The sequence below is a fragment of the Corythoichthys intestinalis genome, chromosome 4, assembly GCF_030265065.1.
Source record: "Corythoichthys intestinalis isolate RoL2023-P3 chromosome 4, ASM3026506v1, whole genome shotgun sequence".
NCBI classification, from domain to species: Eukaryota; Metazoa; Chordata; class Actinopteri; order Syngnathiformes; family Syngnathidae; genus Corythoichthys; species Corythoichthys intestinalis.
Window position 1 is genome coordinate 25581045 of NC_080398.1, and position 20565 is coordinate 25601609.

Genomic DNA, 20565 nt, shown 5'->3' on the forward strand with positions numbered 1-20565 from the left:
ATTGAGATTTATTACCTGTTAAAAACTTAAAATAAAAATGTAAAAAAAAAAGTCTAAGTCACTATTTCGGGTAAAGATAAACGATATATTGCTATTGATCCTGTGAAATATAGGTGATTATGTCTGCATCTGGCGATTTTTTGTGAATCTAGTGTAAAAATTGAGAATTTCATAGCCATTTTGAGTTTCGTTATACTTATATAAAAAATAATTAATCAGGATTTTATTCGGGAACTTTGAATTTTTTGGAACTTTGAATTTTTTGTGCCTAAGGGTAGTTGGTGCCTGTGTTGGTTTTAGGTCGCTAGCGGGTTTGGTTTTGAAAATATTAGAATTTTAAGTTTTTGAAAATAGGCCCCCTGCGGACCGGCTTTGAGCTCCGTGTCCCGTCAACTGATAGTGAAGTATATGTGAAAGGAAATATTAAAACCAAAACAAAATATTCAAGCATTTAAAGTAAACGTAATATAAGCATAACATTTAAAGTCACATTTATTAATATATTTTTTTATTTGAAAGAATTAGAAAAACACAGCAAATGTAAAAATCACAGTCACCTTGGCATATTACCACTTACAGTACATCAACTAATTGGCTGCCACTGATCTTTATCCCTGTTAACGGCAGTGAATGAGTTAATATTGGAAGCTGACTCACTTGAGCCAAGCAGCCCACTCAGATCCCAACCCACAACGATGTTATCTTGGGCTCCAAATGACGCAAAAGGGCACAAATTAATTACCTGTCCAGCCTGGCTTGCAGGACGGCTTAACCGTGACCGCCACCTGAGCGTCAGCCTGAGCGCGGTTCTTGCCGCAGTCGAAGGCGGTCACCCAGAAGGTGTGAACGCGCTGACGCTTAGAGTCCAGAGGCTCTGTGTTCTTAATGTTACCTAGGAGACACAGGACAGAGAAAGATGACCATGAGAGAGAGCCTTGCGTCAAACCTGCCCCTTTCTGTCTTATAAGTCGAGACAAAGTCAAGATCACATATCCAGAAGTGGAGAATATTTGACGTCCCACCCTTCAAATCTTAAATAATAAACAGACAAAACAAGTAAAACAATGCAGTTTCTGAGTTTGAAAAGTTAAATAAGATAAAAATGAAAAATAAAATATATGAATAAGAACACAAAATTTTTTAAAAAAGGATGTTTACCATATTTTCTTTATTTAAATTAAAAAACAAAATGATAATACTTTAATTTTCGGACTATAAGGCGCACCTGACTAAGCCGCCACCCACCAAATTCGACACGAAAACAGCACTTGTTCATAGACAAGCAGCACCGGACTACAAGCTGCAGCTGTCCTCACTGTATTATGGGATACAGTGGGGCAAATAAGTATTTAGTCAACCACCAATCGTGCAACTTCTTCTACTTGAAAAGATTAGAGAGGCCTGTAAATGTCAACATGGATAAACCTCAACCATGAGAGACAGAATGTGAAAAAAAAATCCAGAAAATCACATTGTTTGATTTTTAAAGAAACTATTTCCAAATTAGAGTGGAAAATAAGTATTTGGTCACCTACAAACAAGCAAGATTTCTGGCTGTCAAAGAGGTCTAACTTCTTCTAACGAGGTCTAACGAGGCTCCACTCGTTACCTGTATTAATGGCACCTGTTTTAACTTATTATCTGTATAAAAGAAACCTGTCCACAATCTCAGTCAGTCACACTCCAAACTCCATTATGGCCAAGACCAAAGAGCTGTCGAAGGACACCAGAGACATAATTGCAGACCTGCACCAGGCTGGGAAGACTGAATCAGCAATAGGTAAAACACTTGGTGTAAAGAAATCAACTGTGGGAGCAATTATTAGAAAATGGAAGACATACAAGACCAGTGATAATCTCCCTCGATCTGGGGCTCCATGCAAGATCTCACCCCGTGGCATCAAAATGATAACAAGAACGGTGAGCAAAAATCCCCGAACCACACGAAAGAACCTAGTGAATGACCTACAGAGAGCTGGGACCACAGTAACAAAGGCTACTATCAGTAAAACAATGAGCCACCAGGGACTCAAATCCTGCACTGACAGAGGTGTCCCGAATGCTGAAGAAAGTACACGTCCAGGCCCGTCTGCGGTTCGCTAGAGAGTATTTGGATGATCCAGAAGAGGACTGGGAGAATGTTTTATGGTCAGATGAAACCAAAATAGAACTTTTTGGTAGAAACGAGGAGAAAGAATATTGAATTGCATCCGAATAACACCATACCCACTGTGAAGCATGGTGGTGGAAACATCATGCTTTGGGGCTGTTTTTCTGCAAAGGGACCAGGACGACTGATCTGTGTAAAGGAAAGAATGAATGGGGCCATGTATCGAGAGATTTTGAGTGAAAATCTCCTTCCATCAGCAAGGGCATTGAAGATGAGACGTGGCTGGGTCTTTCAGAATGACAATGATCCCAAACACACAGCCAGGGCAACAAAGGAGTGGCTTCGTAAAAAGCATTTCAAGGTCCTGGAGTGGCCTAGGCAGTCTCCAGATCTCAACCCCATTGAAAATCTATGGAGGGAGTTGAAAGTCCGTGTTGCCCAAAGACAGCCCCAAAGCATCACTGCTCTAGAGGAGATCTGCATGGAGGAATGGGCCAAAATACCAGCAACAGTGTGTGAAAAGTTTGTGAAGAGTTACAGAAAACGTTTGGCCTCCGTTATTGCCAACAAAGGGTACATAACAAAGTATTGAGATGAACTTTTGATACTGACCAAATACTTATTTTCCACCATGATTTGCAAATAAATTCTTTAAAAATCAAACAATGTGGTTTTCTGTTTTTTCCCCCCACATTCTGTCCCTCATGGTTGAGGTTTACCCATGTTGACAATAACAGGCCTCTCTAATCTTTTCAAGTGGGAGAACTTGCACAATTATTGGTTGACTAAATACTTATTTGCCCCACTGTATGTATTAAAAATAAATAAATAAGAAAATAGTTACCGTACCTAGTTTTATTAATTTTGAGGCCAACGATGTCTTTAAAGAATTAATCAACGATGAAAATACTTGTCGATTCATTTGCTAATCAATTAGCTGTGAATTTGTCGCTTAATTGTGGCAACCATCATGATCGCGGAGCAGTATTATAGCATTCAAGTGTTCAAATATCTCTGCATGGCTCTTGGCCGATTGTCTGGAAGGGGGGGGGGGGTCCCGTTTATGCTCATCGCACCCAGTTCACAACTTCACATTTATTCCATCACTGCTTTGATCGTTTATGTAGCAGAAAATTTGAACAGCATAGACTTATTTTTCAGCACTTTTGAAGCCAAATTCCAATTCTGGAACGACCCTTAAAAGGAGAACGACTGGTCAAAGATCTTTAAACGCTTGGCAGATTGTGCGGAGTCACGATGAGGCTGCAGTCTTTTCATTCTCCCTGCTTTGTGTTACAAAACCCCCCGGCGCTGTCAGTCAGCCAGCCGGCCAGCGGGTGCAGTAACGAGAAATAAGACATGAGGGAATAGACGGAGTCATCACCTGAACAGCTGCTGCAGTGTTTATGCAGAAATTCGCCACAATAGTCCACCCACGCTACGTCTATTTTCATATTTGTGGCTTCTTACCTGGCAGGGGAATGAAAATGATTCTGCTTTTTGACTCGGTGCCTGCGCCTCATGATCTATTTGCGCGTGAGGATGTGCAGAATTTAGTGCGACCTTGACTTGTGAGTTAATTTGCTTTGTGGTCAAACTCTTAACTCAATTTAACTAGCTATTAAATTGATTTACCCAAATGAAATGAAATCCCATAATCTGCTATAGTCCAGCCAAAAAAAACACAAAATAGCACTCAATTGTGTAAAAACACACATTATACAATAGCTTATTGTTGCGATTTTTTTCCAGTTGTTCTTTTCCTTATTCGTACCTCAAATTTTGGCAACTACCATTGAGTTCAATCAGTCAAGGGACAGCTCTTAACTCAAAAAAATAGCGAGTTGCATCACTTAAAAGTTGATGTAACACTCTATGACCTATTTTTATTGTGATAATGCTGCTTTCAGAAAAGAATAGGCACTGCCCTATTTTCAGCAGTGTTTTTTCTTCTTAACTATTATGTACTTTATATTCAGTACAGATGACTAATGAAGTTATTCATTTTTAAATTTGTTATAACTCCTCACTGCCACTGACGGCGATAGACGTTCAGTTCATTTCAATCGGCAGTGAATGATCTCTCTCGTATCGAAGTAATAAAAAAAAAGGGGGGTGCAAAAAGGCAGGGCACCTGTAAATATTCCCTTTTATTTAATTTGTATTTTATGTGTGTTTGATGGGGAAAAACGGGGGGGGGGGGGGGGATCATTTTTTAATTGATATTTTTTAGACAAAAAAAAAAAGAACAAAACAGTAAATAGTTTTTTTTTTTTAATTCGTTTTTAATTTTAAAAAATGAAAATGAAAAAACTAAATCTCTTAAATCTTTAAATGTTTTTAAATATATGCATTTATTTTAATTAAAGGGCCAATGACGAGTTCTAGAATGTATTACTCAATGAAATCTCATTGAATGCATAATTTGCTGTCTCAAAACTCAATTAAAAAAAATAAATAAAGAATATTTACTGTAAAATACATTTTAAAAAATTGGACATCCTATATTTAAAAAAATATTTTTAAAAAAACACGTAAAATTTTTAGATTGAAAAACAATTCTTTAATTTTTCAAAATATTTTTAATTTTTAAAAAATTAATCTTCTACATTTTCTTTATTTGTCCTAACTTCTATTTTTTTCTTTTTAATTATTTTCCACATTTTCTACAATTTTTTTTAATAACTTAAAAATTAAAAGGAGGAGTTTAATAGTAATTAATAACTAATCAAATCTTTATTGTACTTTATATTTAGTACAGATGACTAATGAAGTTATTCATTTCTAAAAATTTTAGACAAAAAAATGGAAATGAAACAGTAAGTACTGTTTTTTTTTTAATTGGTTTTTAATTTTAAAAAAAGGAAAATGAAAAAAAAATCTCTTAAATTTTTTAAATGTTTTTAATTGTATGCATTTATTTTAATTTAAAGGGCTAATGAAGAGTTCTAGAATGTATTAATGAAATTTAATTGAATGCATTATTTGCTGTCTCAAAACCCATAATTACAAAAAAAAAAAAACAAAATGAAGAAAATTACTGTAAAATGCATTTTAAAAAATTGGACATCCTAAATTTAAAAAAAGATTTATTTTTTTTTAAATTGAAATTTGGAAAACAAAAAAATTAAAAATAAAATAAATCATAAAGTAAATAAAATGCACAGTACTGTATACATTTTTATTATATTATGTATATACAGGATATATTGTATGTATATATTTTCCCTAAGTGGAAGCTCCTATGATCCTAATAAATTTAATAATTTAAAAAAATATATACAGTACTGTGCAAAAGTTTCAGGCAGGTGTCCTGCCTAAAACTTTTGCACAGTACTGTATATTTTTTAAATATTAAAAAAAAAAAAAAAAAATCACTCTTAAAGTTAAAAGGAGGACTTTAATAGTAATTAATAAGTTATCAATACTTTAAATAAAAACTACATATATTTTTAATTTCGATGAATTTTCTATATTTTCATTTATTTCATATTATATTTTGAAATATTTTTTTTCTTTAAGGATTTTCTCATTTGTATCTGTATTTTTCAATTAAATTTGCCATCTTTCGCATTTTTTATCAATCAATCAATATCAATCCATTGACAATGTTAATGTGTTAACATCACTGAAATTCACAGCAGAAGGGTTAAACAGAGACGCCGTTAATTGACGCTATCTTTGCCATTGACGTATTGGGTTACTCACCGTCGTTGTCGATAGCAAAGGGCACGTTGGGGGTGATGATGTCATAGAAACAAATCTGGCTATACTGCGGAGAGCAGTCAGCATCCAGAGCCTCCACACGCACGATGCGGTCAAACAGACGCCCCTCCGGGACCGAAGCCTCGTAGCGACGCTCCACAAACACGGGGGAGAACTCATTGACGTCGTTAACGCGCACGTGCACGGTGGCCCTGAGGACACGAGGAGCGATGTGAGAAGAATCGTGAAAGGAGTCGTGGTTATTAACACCCACTTGTGGGATTTCTTGCTGTTGACACCGTCGGGGCCTTCGCCGCAGTCGTAAGCCTGGATAGTGAAGCTGTGTTCCCGCTGGCTCTCGCAATCCAGAGGCTCCTTGGAGCGCACCAGACCCTCACCGGTGGAACGATCCAGAACCACTGCTTCAAACTGGACGGAACTGGAACCGGAGGGGCCGTTGTGTACTCGGAAACCACAAATTTCTCCTGGGAATTAAAGAAAAAATATTATTGTATTGTAAAAATGTAAAAATGTGTCGAGTTTCTAGTAAAAGTTCTAATCACTCTTAAAATAAGATAAAATTCCTTAAGGGGTACCACGGATAAAAAAGCATGTAATTCTTTCAAGATAAATGTTAGTATGAGTTATAATAATTTGATGTTAAACCCTTTATTGACGCATATGTAAGTCGATGCCATTGTCGGCCATGTACGTCCAAATTTCCCGTGCATTTTCAATGGCATTTACATTCCACTGACGCCCATGTACACAAATGGCATTGACAGCCATGTATGTCGATTCTATTGATGCCAATGCACTAGGATTCCATTGATGCATATGTAAGTCGACGCCATTGACGGCCATGCACGTCCAAATTTCCCATTCATTTTAATGGGCATTTACAGTGTATCACAAAAGTGAGTACACCCCTCGCATTTCTGCAGATATTTAAGTATATCTTTTCATGGGACAACACTGACAAAGTGACACTTTGACACAATGAAAAGTAGTCTGTGTGCAGCTTATATAACAGAGTTAGTTTATTTTCCCCTCAAAATAACTCAAAATAACGCCATTACGGTAATATCTAAACCCCTGGCAACAAAAGTGAGTACACCCCTTAGAAACTACGTACAGTGGGGCAAATAAGTATTTAGTCGACCACAAATTGTGCAAGTTCTTCCACTTGAAAATATTAGAGAGGCCTGTAATTGTCAACATGGTTAAACCTCAATCATGAGAGACAGAATGTGGAAAAAAAAAAAAATCACATTGTTTTATTTTTAAATAATTTATTTGCAAATCATGGTGGAAAATAAATATTTGGTCAATACCAAAAGTTGATCTCAATACATTGTTATGTACCCTTTGTTGGCAATAATGGAGGCCAAACCTTTTTTTGTAACTCTTCACAAGCTTTTCACACACTGTTGCTGGTATTTTGGCCCATTCCTCCATGCAGATCTCCTCTAGAGCAGTGATGCTTTGGGGCTGTCGTTGGGCAACACGGACTTTCAACTCCCTCCGCAGATTTTCTATGGGGTTGAGATCTGGAGACTGGCTAGACCACTCCAGGATCTTGAAATGCTTCTTACGAAGCCACTCCTTTGTTGCCTTGGCTGTGTGTTTGGGATCATTGTCATGCTTAAAGACCCAGCCACGTCTCATATTCAATGCCCTTGCTGATGGAAGGAGATTTTCACTCAAAATCTCTCGATACATGGCCCCATTCATTTTTTCCTTTACACAGATCAGTCGTCCTGGTCCCTTAGCAGAAAAACAGCCCCAAAGCATGATGTTTCCACCCCCAGTGGGTATGGTGTTCTTCCATTTCTAATAATTGCTCCCACAGTTGATTTCTTCACACCAAGCGTCCTTGTCACCAAGCGTCCTCTTGATTCACGGCCCCATTCATTCTTTCCTTTACACAGATCAGTCGTCCTGGTCCCTTTGCAGAAAAACAGCCCCAAAGCATGATGTTTCCACCCCCATGCTTCACAGTGGGTATGGTGCAATTCAGTATTCTTTTTCCTCCAAACAAGAGAACCTGTGTTTCTACCAAAAAGTTCCATTTTGGTTTCATCTGACCATAAAACATTCTCCCAGTCCTCTTCTGGATCATCCAAATGCTCTCTAGTGAACCGCAGCCAGGCCTGGACGTGTACTTTCTTCAGCAGGGGGACACGTCTGGCAGTGCAGGATTTGAGTCTCTGGCAGCGCATTGTGTTACTGATAGTAGCCTTTGTTACTGTGGTCTCAGCTCTCTGTAGGTCATTCACTAGGTCCCCCCGTGTGGTTCTGGGATTTTTGCTCCCTGTTCTTGTTATCATTTTGACGCCACGGGGTGAGGAGGGAGTTGAAAGTCCGTGTTGCCCAACGACAGCCACTCCTTTGTTGACAGATTGAAGGGGGGGGGGGGGGGGGGGGGTCAGCCTGTTACTCCTCAGACCATACGCCGCACTCTACATCAAATTGGTGTGAATGGCTGTCAACCCAGGAGGAAGCTTTTTCTGAAGACGGTACGCAACAAAGCCCGCAAACAGTTTGCTGAAGACATGTCAAGAAAGCACATGGATTACTTGAACCATGTCCTATGGTCTGATGAGACGGGCGGGCTTTGTTGTGTACCGTCTTCAGAAGGGGTTTCCTCTGGGGTGACAGCCATGCACACCAATTTGATGTAGAGTGCGGCGTATGGTCTGAGCACTAACAGGCTTACCCCCCACCTCTTCAATCTCTGCAGCAATGCTGACAGCACTCCTGTAACGAGTCACATGACATTTTGGAGGGAAAATGACGAGCAGTACTCAATTTGCACATTTAGGGATGTACGTAGTTTCTATGGGTTGTACTCACTTTTGTTGCCAGGGGTTTAGACATTAATGGCTATATTTTGAGTTATTTAGAGGGGAAAATAAATGTATTATATAAGCTGCACATGTCATTGTGTCAAAGTGTCATTTTGTCAGTGTTGTCCCATGAAAAGATATACTTAAATAGCTGCAGAAATGCGAGGGGTGTACTCACTTTTATGATACACTGTAATTATTGTTGATTCTCAGGGGTACAAATACTTATGAACCCCAGTAAATTACCGATAAATTATTTTTAAAAAAAATTATTCAATGTGATTACTAGATTTTTAAGATTATGTCTTAATAAGTGGAAATGCATCTACGATTGAAATTTCAGACCTCCACCTATTTCCTAAGTGGGTGAACTTACAAAAAGAGGTGCAAATACTTTTGCTCCTCACTGTATATTTGTGGAGGAACTATGTAGTGTAACTATCAATTATGAACAAGATAACTAGTCAGCAAATTATTTTAATCACGCATTGACATCAGTCATGACGAGTCAATGCGATTAATCCCAATCTGAAAAACCCCATTCTATTAATCGCTTTTCAAATTTGTAATCGCAGCTCTACAGTTATACACACTTATGAAAATACAGACTACAATACAACAGTAACAATAATATACTGTATCAAAAATGAACCACAAATAGATAAGACGCTTTTAGATATGAAAGAGTTGGCATGGCTACCATCAATGCAGTATTGAAAAAATTCACAGAGGTCAACACTCGTTAGAAAGTACTGAAATATCTAGTCAAAGGGTTTTTTGCGGCACTTAACGACAAAAGTGTCTCTCTCTTTGTGAGTGACACGAGCCCATTCCATTTTTCTATTATCATTTGAGCCCACATGGTTATTTCAGGTCCCAGGGCGCACGCATGATAGAGCGGCTGACTGCTCCCGCCATGATGCCTTCAATTACACTACGCTGCTCTAAAAATAACCCACTCGGCAAGTGAATTCAAACACTCATATAAAACGGGGGAAGGTTTACTCATGATGACCGTCGTTTTGTGACATTTAATGTGAAATAACGTGCAATCATGAAGCCGTATGGTCGTTGAGTGTGTATTAATGGACGTTACCGGCGTAGTGGAGGGGAGCGTCTTTGTCCAGGGCGAAGAGCGGCGGGTTGAGGAGGACCGTGTTGTCGTTTTCCATCACGATGCCTTGGTATTCTGTCTCGATCCATGGCTTGTGCTTATTGGCTGAAAACACCAAACAATCAAAATATAATACCCATGTTGATGAGGAACTTTCAGTTCAAAATAAAAAAGGAAAATTTAACGCATTCACTGCTAGTCCAGTTATATGTATGGTATTCATATGTTGTTGAATGTGTAGTGATAGTTTGTAAAAGAAGAAAATGATAAAATATGAAGAAAATTTTAATTAATTTAAAGAATTAAAAAGAGTATTTGTTGTAGTGGTTAGTAAAAGAAGAAAATAGCAAAAGATGAAGAATATTTAAATTAATTCAAAAAAATTTGAAATTAAAATTAAAACTAAATTTAAAAAAATTGAAATAAAAAGAGTGTGTTGTGGTAGATAAAAAAAGAAAAAAATGATGAACATTTATATTAATTAAGAAAAAAAACATTAAATTAAAAAAATTACAAAAAAATAAAATAAAATAAAAAAATGAATTAAAAAAATGAACATAAATTGAAAATAATAATTTTAAAAATATAGACATTTACTAACTAAAGTAACGTAAAATAAAGTAAAATTCAATTCAAATCACCCTATGACGGCAATTCGTGTTGACTGAGAAAACTGGCAGTGAATTACCGTAATTTTCGCACAATAAGGTGCACCTGACTATAAGCCGGCGCCTACCAAATTTGGCATGAAAATGGCATTTGTTCATAGATAAGCCGCAGCTGCCCTCACTGTATTGTGGGATATTTACACCAAAATATATTAACCATAACACTTTATTTGACAGCGGCATCATACGACTGTCATGAAATGACAAATGAACCACCATTGCTTCAACAAGCTTCATTTGGCCATCACTGCTAAATTGGTGGAGACAGTCAACCTCTGCTGCCACTTGCTGTCAACACTGTTGTTGTCCAACATGCCTCCTAGCATGCATTGCAGTGCTACAGATGTAAATAACAATCAAAATTCATGTTCTGTGCTAATTATTTCTTCAGTTACTGTTCCATTTGTTTCATTAATTGCTAGTTATGGTATTTGGTAACACTTTATTTGACAGAGGCGCCATAAGACTGTCATTAGACAATCATAATTATGACATGACACTGTCATGAGCATTAATGAATGCTTATAACAGATGTCATTTCGTGTTATCCGGCTTTGAATGGATGTAAAAGATCCAAGCTGGACATAAATGGAGTTAGAGACATAATTTGCTGGATGACACTTAATGATATCTGTCATAAGCATTCAGTAATGCCCATGATAGTGTCATGTCATAACTATGACTGTCTTATAATGGTCTTACGACGCCACTGTCAAATAAAGTGTCACCTATTAACCCAAATAAATCAACAAATAAGCCGCACTGGAGTATAAAATGCAGGATTCAAAATGAAGGAAAAAAGTAGCGGCTTATAGTCTGAAAATTAAGGTAATTCATTTCGAGAAAAAGAAATGAAATTTAATTATTGTACTGCCAGTCCAGATATAGGTGTGGTTTACAGAGGACGTGTTGTGGTAGTTTGTAAAAGTGGGGGAAAAAAAGAAAAGAAAATGAAGAAAATTTATACTAAAATTATTTTTAAATTAAATGTAATTCTAAAAAGGAATAAATCAAAATTAAATTAATTACATTTTCAAATAATTTAAGAAATTTAAATAATAAAAAAAAAAAAACATTCACGGCGATAGACGTTCATTCCATTTTAACCTGGAAACCTGGTGGCAATCATTCGCTGCCAGCCCATCCCAGTCAAAATACATCAAATTTCTATCACCGTCAATGGTACTGAATTTCAGTTTGTGCTTTTATTGTTATAAATAAAAAGGCAATTTTGTTTTGAATGATTCTTTCAGTTATCTTGACATTGTGACTGACTCAGCCCGCTTGGCTTCACTTTGTCCATTTTCTGCCACTTTGAGCAATTAAACCCGACAAAAAGTCCTCTTTTTATTCACAAACTCATCTCTAGCAGCGCCATCAATCAGCCCGCCAGCTGCACAATATTCCATTGAAAGGACGTAAACGCCCCGGGTTTTCTGTGAATTTAACCTTTAATTGCCAATTAATTATTCATCCTTGTGCTGGATGTTCAGCCAAAAGGATCAAAGGCCAAGTTAATGAGAAAGAAGCAACGATTGTTCCTCGCCGCAGCAAAGGCGAACTGTCTCCTTTCTGTCTTTGACTCTATTGTCCTGCAGCTCTTTAGAAAGCACACACGCACAAATGCACGTCTGTTTGAGGACGAGACTGAAAAAGTCTGTCACTTTAAAGAAAGGGCTCCGCTTACCTAATTTACTTACCTACCTATGCAGAGCTAACTCCAGTGCACATAAAAGGTCACCACAACCCTGTTCAAATATTAGTTTTTTGTGATATAAAAATGAATGGGGCCAAGACCAAATCTGTTCCCACAAATGACTCAAAACTTGTAAACCTGACTTTTTGCTTTCGATCATAAATCCGAAGGTTTTTCACTGACCTGAACTGTGATTTTAAATGGTTTACTCCTTTCACAATGATTTCTGACTGCCCAGACTTCCAGAAGCACTAAAACGTGTTTGATGCCCATGCACCAAACACCAGACCTAAACCCTATTGAGTATTTGTATTTTGTCAAGAAACACGATTGCCCCAAATATCACAGCGTATCGAGGCAATGATAAAAGCAAAGGGATTCTTAACTAATTGAAAATTGACATATCATTTTGAAAGTACCATAATTTGATTGATATGATGGGATTCTTTAAGAAAATGATGGTAATTTTTTTTTAAGTATTCAATTCTTTTAATTTGTTTTCTGTGCTAAAAGCCCAAATTATGTAAAAATAAACATATGTTTGAATAAATTAACAAAAAACAAACATTTGAAATCATTTTTTAAAAATTGGACCTAATCTGTTTTTAACTTTTGTTTGTAAAAAAACAAACACAAATTTACCTATTTTTTCCCACATTTCTGCATAAAATCACTATCGAATGTTATCTGATCTTTTTCAGAATCACACAGATGTAAAAACAGTGTCTGCTTTAACTAAAACCACCCCAAACATTTATAGGTTTTCATATTTTAGTGAGGACAACATGAAAACAATGACAGAAGGGGGAAAAATTAGTAAGTAGGCCCTCTGCCTAAGGAGACTTAAAGAGCAATTCAAACCAATTGTTACCAAACAATTTACAGTGGGGAGAACAAGTATTTGATACACTGCCAATTTTGCTGGTTTTCCCACTTGCAAAGCATGTAGAGGTCTGTAATTTGTATCATAAGTTCTCTTCAACTGTGAGGGACGGAATCTAATACAAAAAAACAGAAAATCACGTTGTATGATTTTTAAATAATAAATTTGCATTTAATTGCATGAAATAAGTATTTGATACATTACCAACTAGTAAATATTTCGGCTCTTAGTTCTTTTTTAAGAACCCCTCCTGTTCTCCACTCATTACCGGAAGTAACTGCACCTGTTTGAACTTGTTACCTGTATAAAAGACACCTGTTCACATGCTCAAACAAACAAACTCCAACCTCTCCACAAACCTGACGAAACCTGTTTCACATCTCGAATTTATTGAAGCGTGTATAACCCCCAGCGGCGCATAGCACAGTGTTTAACCAATGTGTGATGCATAGGCGAGATAGTCTGAGATACTTGCATTTGACTGAGTAAAATAGAACTGGTACATAAAAATATCAAGCAATGGCTATTTTGTCCACTTTCAGGCAAGGGCGTAGGTTTTCATAGGGACTGTAGGGACATAACAGGACCAACTTTTCAGGATGCTCAAATTGTCCCCACCAACTTTTAAGCAACCTTATTTGCATTATATAATGAGTTCAGTTATATCATATGTTGTAAGGATAGAATAGATCACCCTACCATTATTAAGTGAATTATTTTCATTATGTTCAGACTTACATTTATCCAATTTCACTTGATGAATGTGCCGGTCCATTTCCCTCCCCCTCAAACGCACGTTTGATTGGCTGATGACTTGACAACCCCCGGCCCCGTCCCTTTCGAAGAAGAAGGATATTAGCAGGTTTTTTTCAGCCAGCAGCAGCCAATGTAAGTAATGTAAAAAGACGTCAATGTTTTGTAGGTGGGGGAAACACCACTAATTTTGCTACTGAAAGTCTGACCTGCATCAGAGTTAGCATAACATTAAACTGTCTGAACTTGATAACCTGCAAACTACTGCAGTCAGGCCAGCCTCCACCTCTGGGGGACACTGACATGAACATGAACTGATATGGTTCGAGTCTTGGAGTAGTCAAGTATGCCTCAGATGTAGATTGGTCCTTGGATATCTTTGATTTTTTTTAAAAATTATTTTATCCCAAATCACTTTTCAGTACTTTAGTTTGAGTCTAAAAGTGCTCCAGTGTCCCTCAGAATTTGACCCATTCTTGGATAGCGCCCTGTTTTTTTTTTTTTTTTAGATAAAGGAACTTGCACTTCAAAATGTTTCTGTAGTAGTTTTGGAAAACAAAGGTTTGAATCGAACGTTTTATCACATGAACCAATACACATCAAAGTTAGTATAAGTCAATACAGATTTATTTTCCATTGATCATTTAGCCAATCAATTAATTAGGTTCATATTCATAAGAAATTCAGCTTTGACCCCCTTTCAATAACCTGTTTTATTAATGTCCCGTCACCAGCAAAAAGTGTACATGCAGGTTATGCTGTTATATTGTCCCTAGCAATGTTGAGATCGAACCTACGCCATTGCTTCCAGGAAATATTGGCTTTTATTGACATTTTCTGCACTATTTCACATCAGAAAAATAAAATAACTCACCTACTAACAGGACTTTACTAATTTACCAACCCAAGCAACCTTTCTCTCCCATATGTGTACACATTCTTATCTAATTCCTTTAAGATAATAAGATGCACTTATTTTATCAACCTATAATTTAGGAACAAGAAGTTGAGCATTAAATTCCAATTGATTCTGTCTGGCATCCCCTAATTGTTAGGAGGTTCTCTAATACAGTTAACCAAAATATTAGGAACAGCTCTCCAGCACAATAACGAGCATATTGCTAAATCTGTCACCCCAAATAAGCATTATTGTCTTAGTAAAGTACGCTTTTGTCCTAGATGCCATTGGATTGGACATACTTTATGCATGCATCACTTCTTGATTCAAAGACTAAATAAACACAATTATCCAGTCAGTCCACGTCTCCGCCTCGATATCGCCACTCTCTTTTTTGGTCATTTATCTCCCACCCTGTTGCCCCCTCCTCCTCCCCCCAACCTTCTGCCACCCTCGTCCCTCCATGTAGCATTAATCTGAGCATCAGGCGCGTGGATTACATTCCGGATTACAGATTGAGAGCCGTTCCATCGCGCCGTCTCCCCTGGCAGCGGTCGCCTCTCCGTTGCTCTATCTCGCCACAACACCGGGCACTTCGGCTCGGCACACCCGCACACATAAACACAACTTTCCACCTGATCCCTCATCCTCCGCCGCCCTCCTTGTCTGCGTCTTTTTCGACCATGTCTCCTTCGCCTCCTGTCACTGCTCCTTATCTGCCTCCTTCCTCTTCTCTCCTTTCCCTTCATCATCGTATTTCTCATCTTTTCCCGTGTGCACACCTTCCACCCACCCCCACCCTTCCTCAGAAGGATGATCTTTGACTTGGAATAGGAGAATGATAAATCTGATGTTGGAGGAAGAAATGGAGTCACGCACATATGATGGACACTCACCAAATCGTGCCTGCCTGTTTATTGGGCGCAACTAAAAGACTTGTGCATGGTAGCTGCAGTGGCTGTTGTTCAGGAATGGAAATATTAAGGCCCGTGGGTGAAATAAGGCAACGTGAAAGCACTTTTATATATATAAATGAAAAAAAACATGGAACCCATAATTGCTCATACTATGCAATTCAATGTTTCTCCCACTAATCATTTGACAGTTTAGGACTTTTTTTTTTTTTTAAAGAACGATAATAATTGCCACAGCGCTAGACATCCAATACGTTTGAAGTGGGGAACGGATTGGAATGTCTACTATAAGAAAACTCATTTTAATTCACAGCAGAACGATGAAAAGAGGCACATAATTGGACGTCTATTATTATCAATGGCAGTGAAAGCGCTTTTTTTGTTTTTTTTTGCACAAATACATAAATATATACAATATGTTGCCATTTTAGGTACACTGGCAGACATTTTTGAAAAAAAAAATGAATGTAAACGTTTATTTCTGTAAAAATAAACTTTTCCATTATATATTTACATTTTTTGGGAAAGTGTCTCTTTATATAATGTATCATTATATATTATAGTAAAATAAGAGTTATTTTAAAAATGTTACCTACAAATTAAAACCTCACATTTTGGATTACATACATTTTTAAAATTTTTGATTTGTTATTTTTTAATCGTATATTTGAGAAATATGTAGTACTGTATGTAAATATGTAATGTAGAATTTTTTTTCTTCACAATTTGTAACTGCAAAATTCACAATTTTAATGGTATCTTTCAAATAAAACATTCTAGAATTATTTACTATACTTAGAATCTATATGACAGAAAAAAAAAGAAAAAAGAAACCTAAAAAAGCTAAAAACAAATATATTGTATTTCATGATTAAAATAAATGAAAAATTAAAAATGTTTATTTGCCAGGAATTTTGAATTCAGCCAATTATTAACAATACTTAAAGCTAGAGTCCTCCAAAAGGCAATCTTGAAATACAGTTTTCAAAAACAAAGACTGCAATTCAGTGCAACGGTAGGCTGCTTTATAAGCCTGGCGGGCTGCCAGGCTTATAAAGCGGAGGGGGATATCTGAATATATTTATTATATATTTAAGGGAAAACCTGAATATATTTATTAACTATTAGTGGTAAAATAACGATGTAACTTTCACATAACACAATTGCTTCTTACGGATAATATTTTAAAATATTAATGTAAACAAATCCATTCAAAATTACTATTACCGTAATTTTCAGACTATAAGCCACTCATTTTCCCCTCATTTTGAATCTTGCAGCTTATAGCCCAGTACGGCTTATTTGTTAATTTATTTGGCTTAATAGATAGCACTTTCTTTGACAGCAGTGTCGTAAGACTGCCATAAGAACGTCATAAATATGACATGATACTATCATGGGCATTAATTACATTATAAATTATGTCACTAACTCCATTTATGTCCAGCACGGATCTTTACATCCATTCAAAAGTGAAATAATTTGCCAGATGACACAAAATGACATCTGTGATAAGCATTCATGACTGCTGATGGCAGTGTCATGTCATAATTATGATGGTCTTATGACAGTCTTATGGTGCTACAGTCAAATAAAGTGTTACCAAATACCATCATTCGCTATTAATGAAACAACTGGAACAGTAACTAAAGAAATAATTTGCACAAAACATGAATTTTGATCCTTAATATTACTTACATCTGTAACGCTGCAATGCATGTTAAGAGGTATGTTGGACAACAACAGTGTTGACAGCAGGTGGCAGCAGAGGTTGACTGTCTCCCCCAATTGAGCAGTAATGGTCAAATTAAGCTTCTTAAAGTAATGACGCTTTGCAGCCAATTGATTCGAAGCTTCATGGTGGTTCATTTGCTATTGTGACAGTCTTAAGCCATTGTAAAATATAGTGTTACCGGCTACTATAGTATTTTGGTGTAAATATCCCATGAAGACAGCTGCGGCTTATAGTCCAGTGTGGCTTATCTATGAACAAATGCCGTTTGCATGTGAAATTTTGGTGATTGGCGGCTTATAGTCAGGTGCGCCTTATACTCTGAAAATTATGGCATTATCATTTCTAAAATACTTGAAATGTATGAAATATTTCATTCATTTTCGACAGAATTCCTGTCAAACCGATTACTACTGATTTAAAGTGAGATTTTTTTTAAATAAAGACTCCTTGGATTAGTCACAGTCAATCACATTAATAAGTATGTAGTCACAGTCGATCACATTAATAAATATGAAGTATTGAGTTCAACAAATACCTCCGTCTCAGTTTTAATCATAGTCATGATCTTTGTAAAGAATTGGTTACGGTATTGAGCAGAGGTGGGTCGCAAAGCGTTACATTTACTTGAGTAACTTTTTGAGAAAAATGTACTTCTTAGAGTAGTTTTACTACGAAATACTTTTTCCTTTTTCTTGAGTAGATTTGTGAAGAAGAAACAGTGTTCTTACACCGCTACTTTGGGATACACTAGAATACACTACACTGCATTTTTCCTCTTGATTCTACATATTGACTTTATTTTTGCCAAAAATGCAGACAGTGGCTGTCTGTTTCACCAATGAGATGTTGCAAAAATAACCACATGACACCATTATACCAATCAAACGTAACAATGTTTTTTCTGCACTCATGCTCCTTGAATGGGTGATATTTCATAGTGTTGTTCTCGTCTGAATTCGGTTTTTTTTGGCCTAATATGGTCATGTAATACGGTGTAATACAGTATAATAATAACTGTTCATATCGATGAAGTTGTGCTGAGGAAAAAAAAATATACCTTTTTTTTTTTTAATCAGACATTGTAAGCAGTACTCACAGTGTCACCCGTTATTTGAGTATTCTTTTCAACTAATACTTTTTTTTACTTGTTCCATAAACTTGACTGATGCTGAAGTCTATGCTTGTACTTGAGCAAATTTTTGGACGACTACTTTTAACCGAGTATTATTAGTTTGAAGTAACCCTACTCTTACTTGAGTAAAATTTTTGGCTACTCTACCAACCTCTGGTATTGAGTCAGTTTGAGACTGTGCAGGTATCCCTAATACTGTGCTAGTGGACCTGCAACAAGCTAAAAAAAAATAAACAACCAACACAACACGTCAACATGAGCAGTCATTATCGATCCAAAGGAGTAACTGACCTTTGTTGCCACTGGCAACCGAAGTCAAGCAAAGGAAGAGGAAGGAGAGATATTTCATTGTGTCCATCTGGGGGAGCAGAGGTGGAGAGAGGGGTGGGTTATGGGGTAGGTGGGAAACAGGGTTGGATTAGGATTGGGGAGGACATGCATCAACAACAACTCATTAGCACTACAGAAGAAGAGACACAGAGGTTAAAGAAAAAAGAAAACATGCAGGAGCAAGCATATTGACTGACAATGCACAAATCCATACGTGATTCATGTAAGAAGGTGTGCTTTTAAAAACCATCCTGCTGCACACAGTACTGTGAAAATGTAGACATTACACAATCTATAAATAGCAAAATTAGAGAAATTGATCATTTTGTAGTGGTGCCTTATATTTCTCTAGTGTTCTATATGTGAGTCACTGTAATAAATGGCCAGATCTGAGTGTGCGTGTGTTAAGTGGGTGTTTTCTTGCCTTTTAATTGTGGTTTGTCAGTTTGTGGCTCTAGCTGAAAAATGACTCCTCAAGGGAGGATGGTATGGAATGAGGGGATGGTATGCTGCACCACCCTGACAAGCAACATTTTTAATTTTTCTTGAATATATATGCATAGATGAATGTACAGAAGGCCCAAGACGTGACTATGTATGTGTTCCTACTAGCAATGCGACATTACAGCGTGATAGTGACATACATCCCAACAGCGAGATGAGCCTCCAATAATGGCTGCCAAGTTAAAGTAAGGTAAAATGTCGCAGCAAACACGATTATGATCATGATTAAGTAGTGACATTACCTTGTCGGCTGCAGCAGTGATGCTTGATCGGTACCCACAGCGTTTTTAAATTTTTTTTTTTTAAAGTCTCACAGCATCCACCGCTCACGCCCCTGCCTCGTCCCCGCGTTCAGGTCTTCGTCCTCGGCTAGAACGCTCGCCCGGTGGTGTTAGATGGATGGAGGTCGGGGAAGGGGGGAACGAAGAGGAAGCTTGTGTGTGCAAGTGGAGTGGTGCCCTTGTTTTCTCTGCTGTGGAGGAGAGATTGAGGAGGGATGTTACACTAGCGTGTGCGTCCCCTCTTCTCCCCTCCCTCGGCGTGCGTTAACCCGCCCACACTGCGTCCTTCTCCGGCTACGTCCTCCCCCAGCAGCTCGGTGGTACGCTGGGTCTCCGACTTTTTTTTTTTTTTTTCCTTCACTCATCTAAAATAACACATCGTCATGTTGTGTTAACGTCACATTAATGTGCATTTAATCTATCAGTGCATTTATTCCACTCACAACTGCAAAATGACGTCATAACAGCACAAGAAGGGACCAGGACATATCAGTTTTGAAATGCAGCACGTTTTTTTTTAATTATTCAACATTAGAAAATTGCATTTTGATTTAAAAAAAAAATCACATTCCCCCATGGGTCTGTCCCATTCCTTTGAAAATTTTGTACAATTGGTTAAAGTAAGGCAAAAAACAAAAGAAAAACCTTAAAATATGCATTAATCATAGTCATGGTGTTTGTAAAAATTGACAGGCTACAGGCAGTCCCTGCAGGGTGGGTTGAGGATGAGATGCATTGTGTGCCCAGCCATCACCAGCTGAGGCGGCACAGGTGAAGCACACAATGTTCCTCGGCCGGTTGCTTCTCGATGTGATAACTGTTCCCGAAAACAGAGATTTAAATAACAAAACTGCACCACTTTGCTCACAAAAACACAACTGAAAGACATGTTGAAAATTAAATAAAGAACATCCATAGATGGGAGAGTGATTTCCTTATTCCAAATTACAAAACATTTCCATTGAACATCTATAAAATCAAGTCTTTCACAAA

General features: G+C 37.2%; 1 protein-coding gene across 1 annotated transcript in view; it reads right to left on the reverse strand.

The window, feature by feature from the left end:
* clstn3 (calsyntenin 3) overlaps positions 1 to 19854 on the reverse strand; it is a 72424-nt gene extending 52570 nt beyond the window's left edge. Inside the window, exons 1-6 of the mRNA XM_057834709.1 lie at positions 19534 to 19854; positions 18749 to 18815; positions 9761 to 9883; positions 6090 to 6300; positions 5819 to 6027; positions 743 to 892 (exon numbers count right to left, since the gene is read on the reverse strand). Of these exons, the coding sequence (XP_057690692.1) occupies positions 743 to 892; positions 5819 to 6027; positions 6090 to 6300; positions 9761 to 9883; positions 18749 to 18815 (760 nt within the window). The 5' untranslated portion in view covers positions 19534 to 19854. The remainder of the gene's footprint in view (positions 1 to 742; positions 893 to 5818; positions 6028 to 6089; positions 6301 to 9760; positions 9884 to 18748; positions 18816 to 19533) is intronic.
* Between the last annotated feature and the right edge of the window lie 711 nt (positions 19855 to 20565).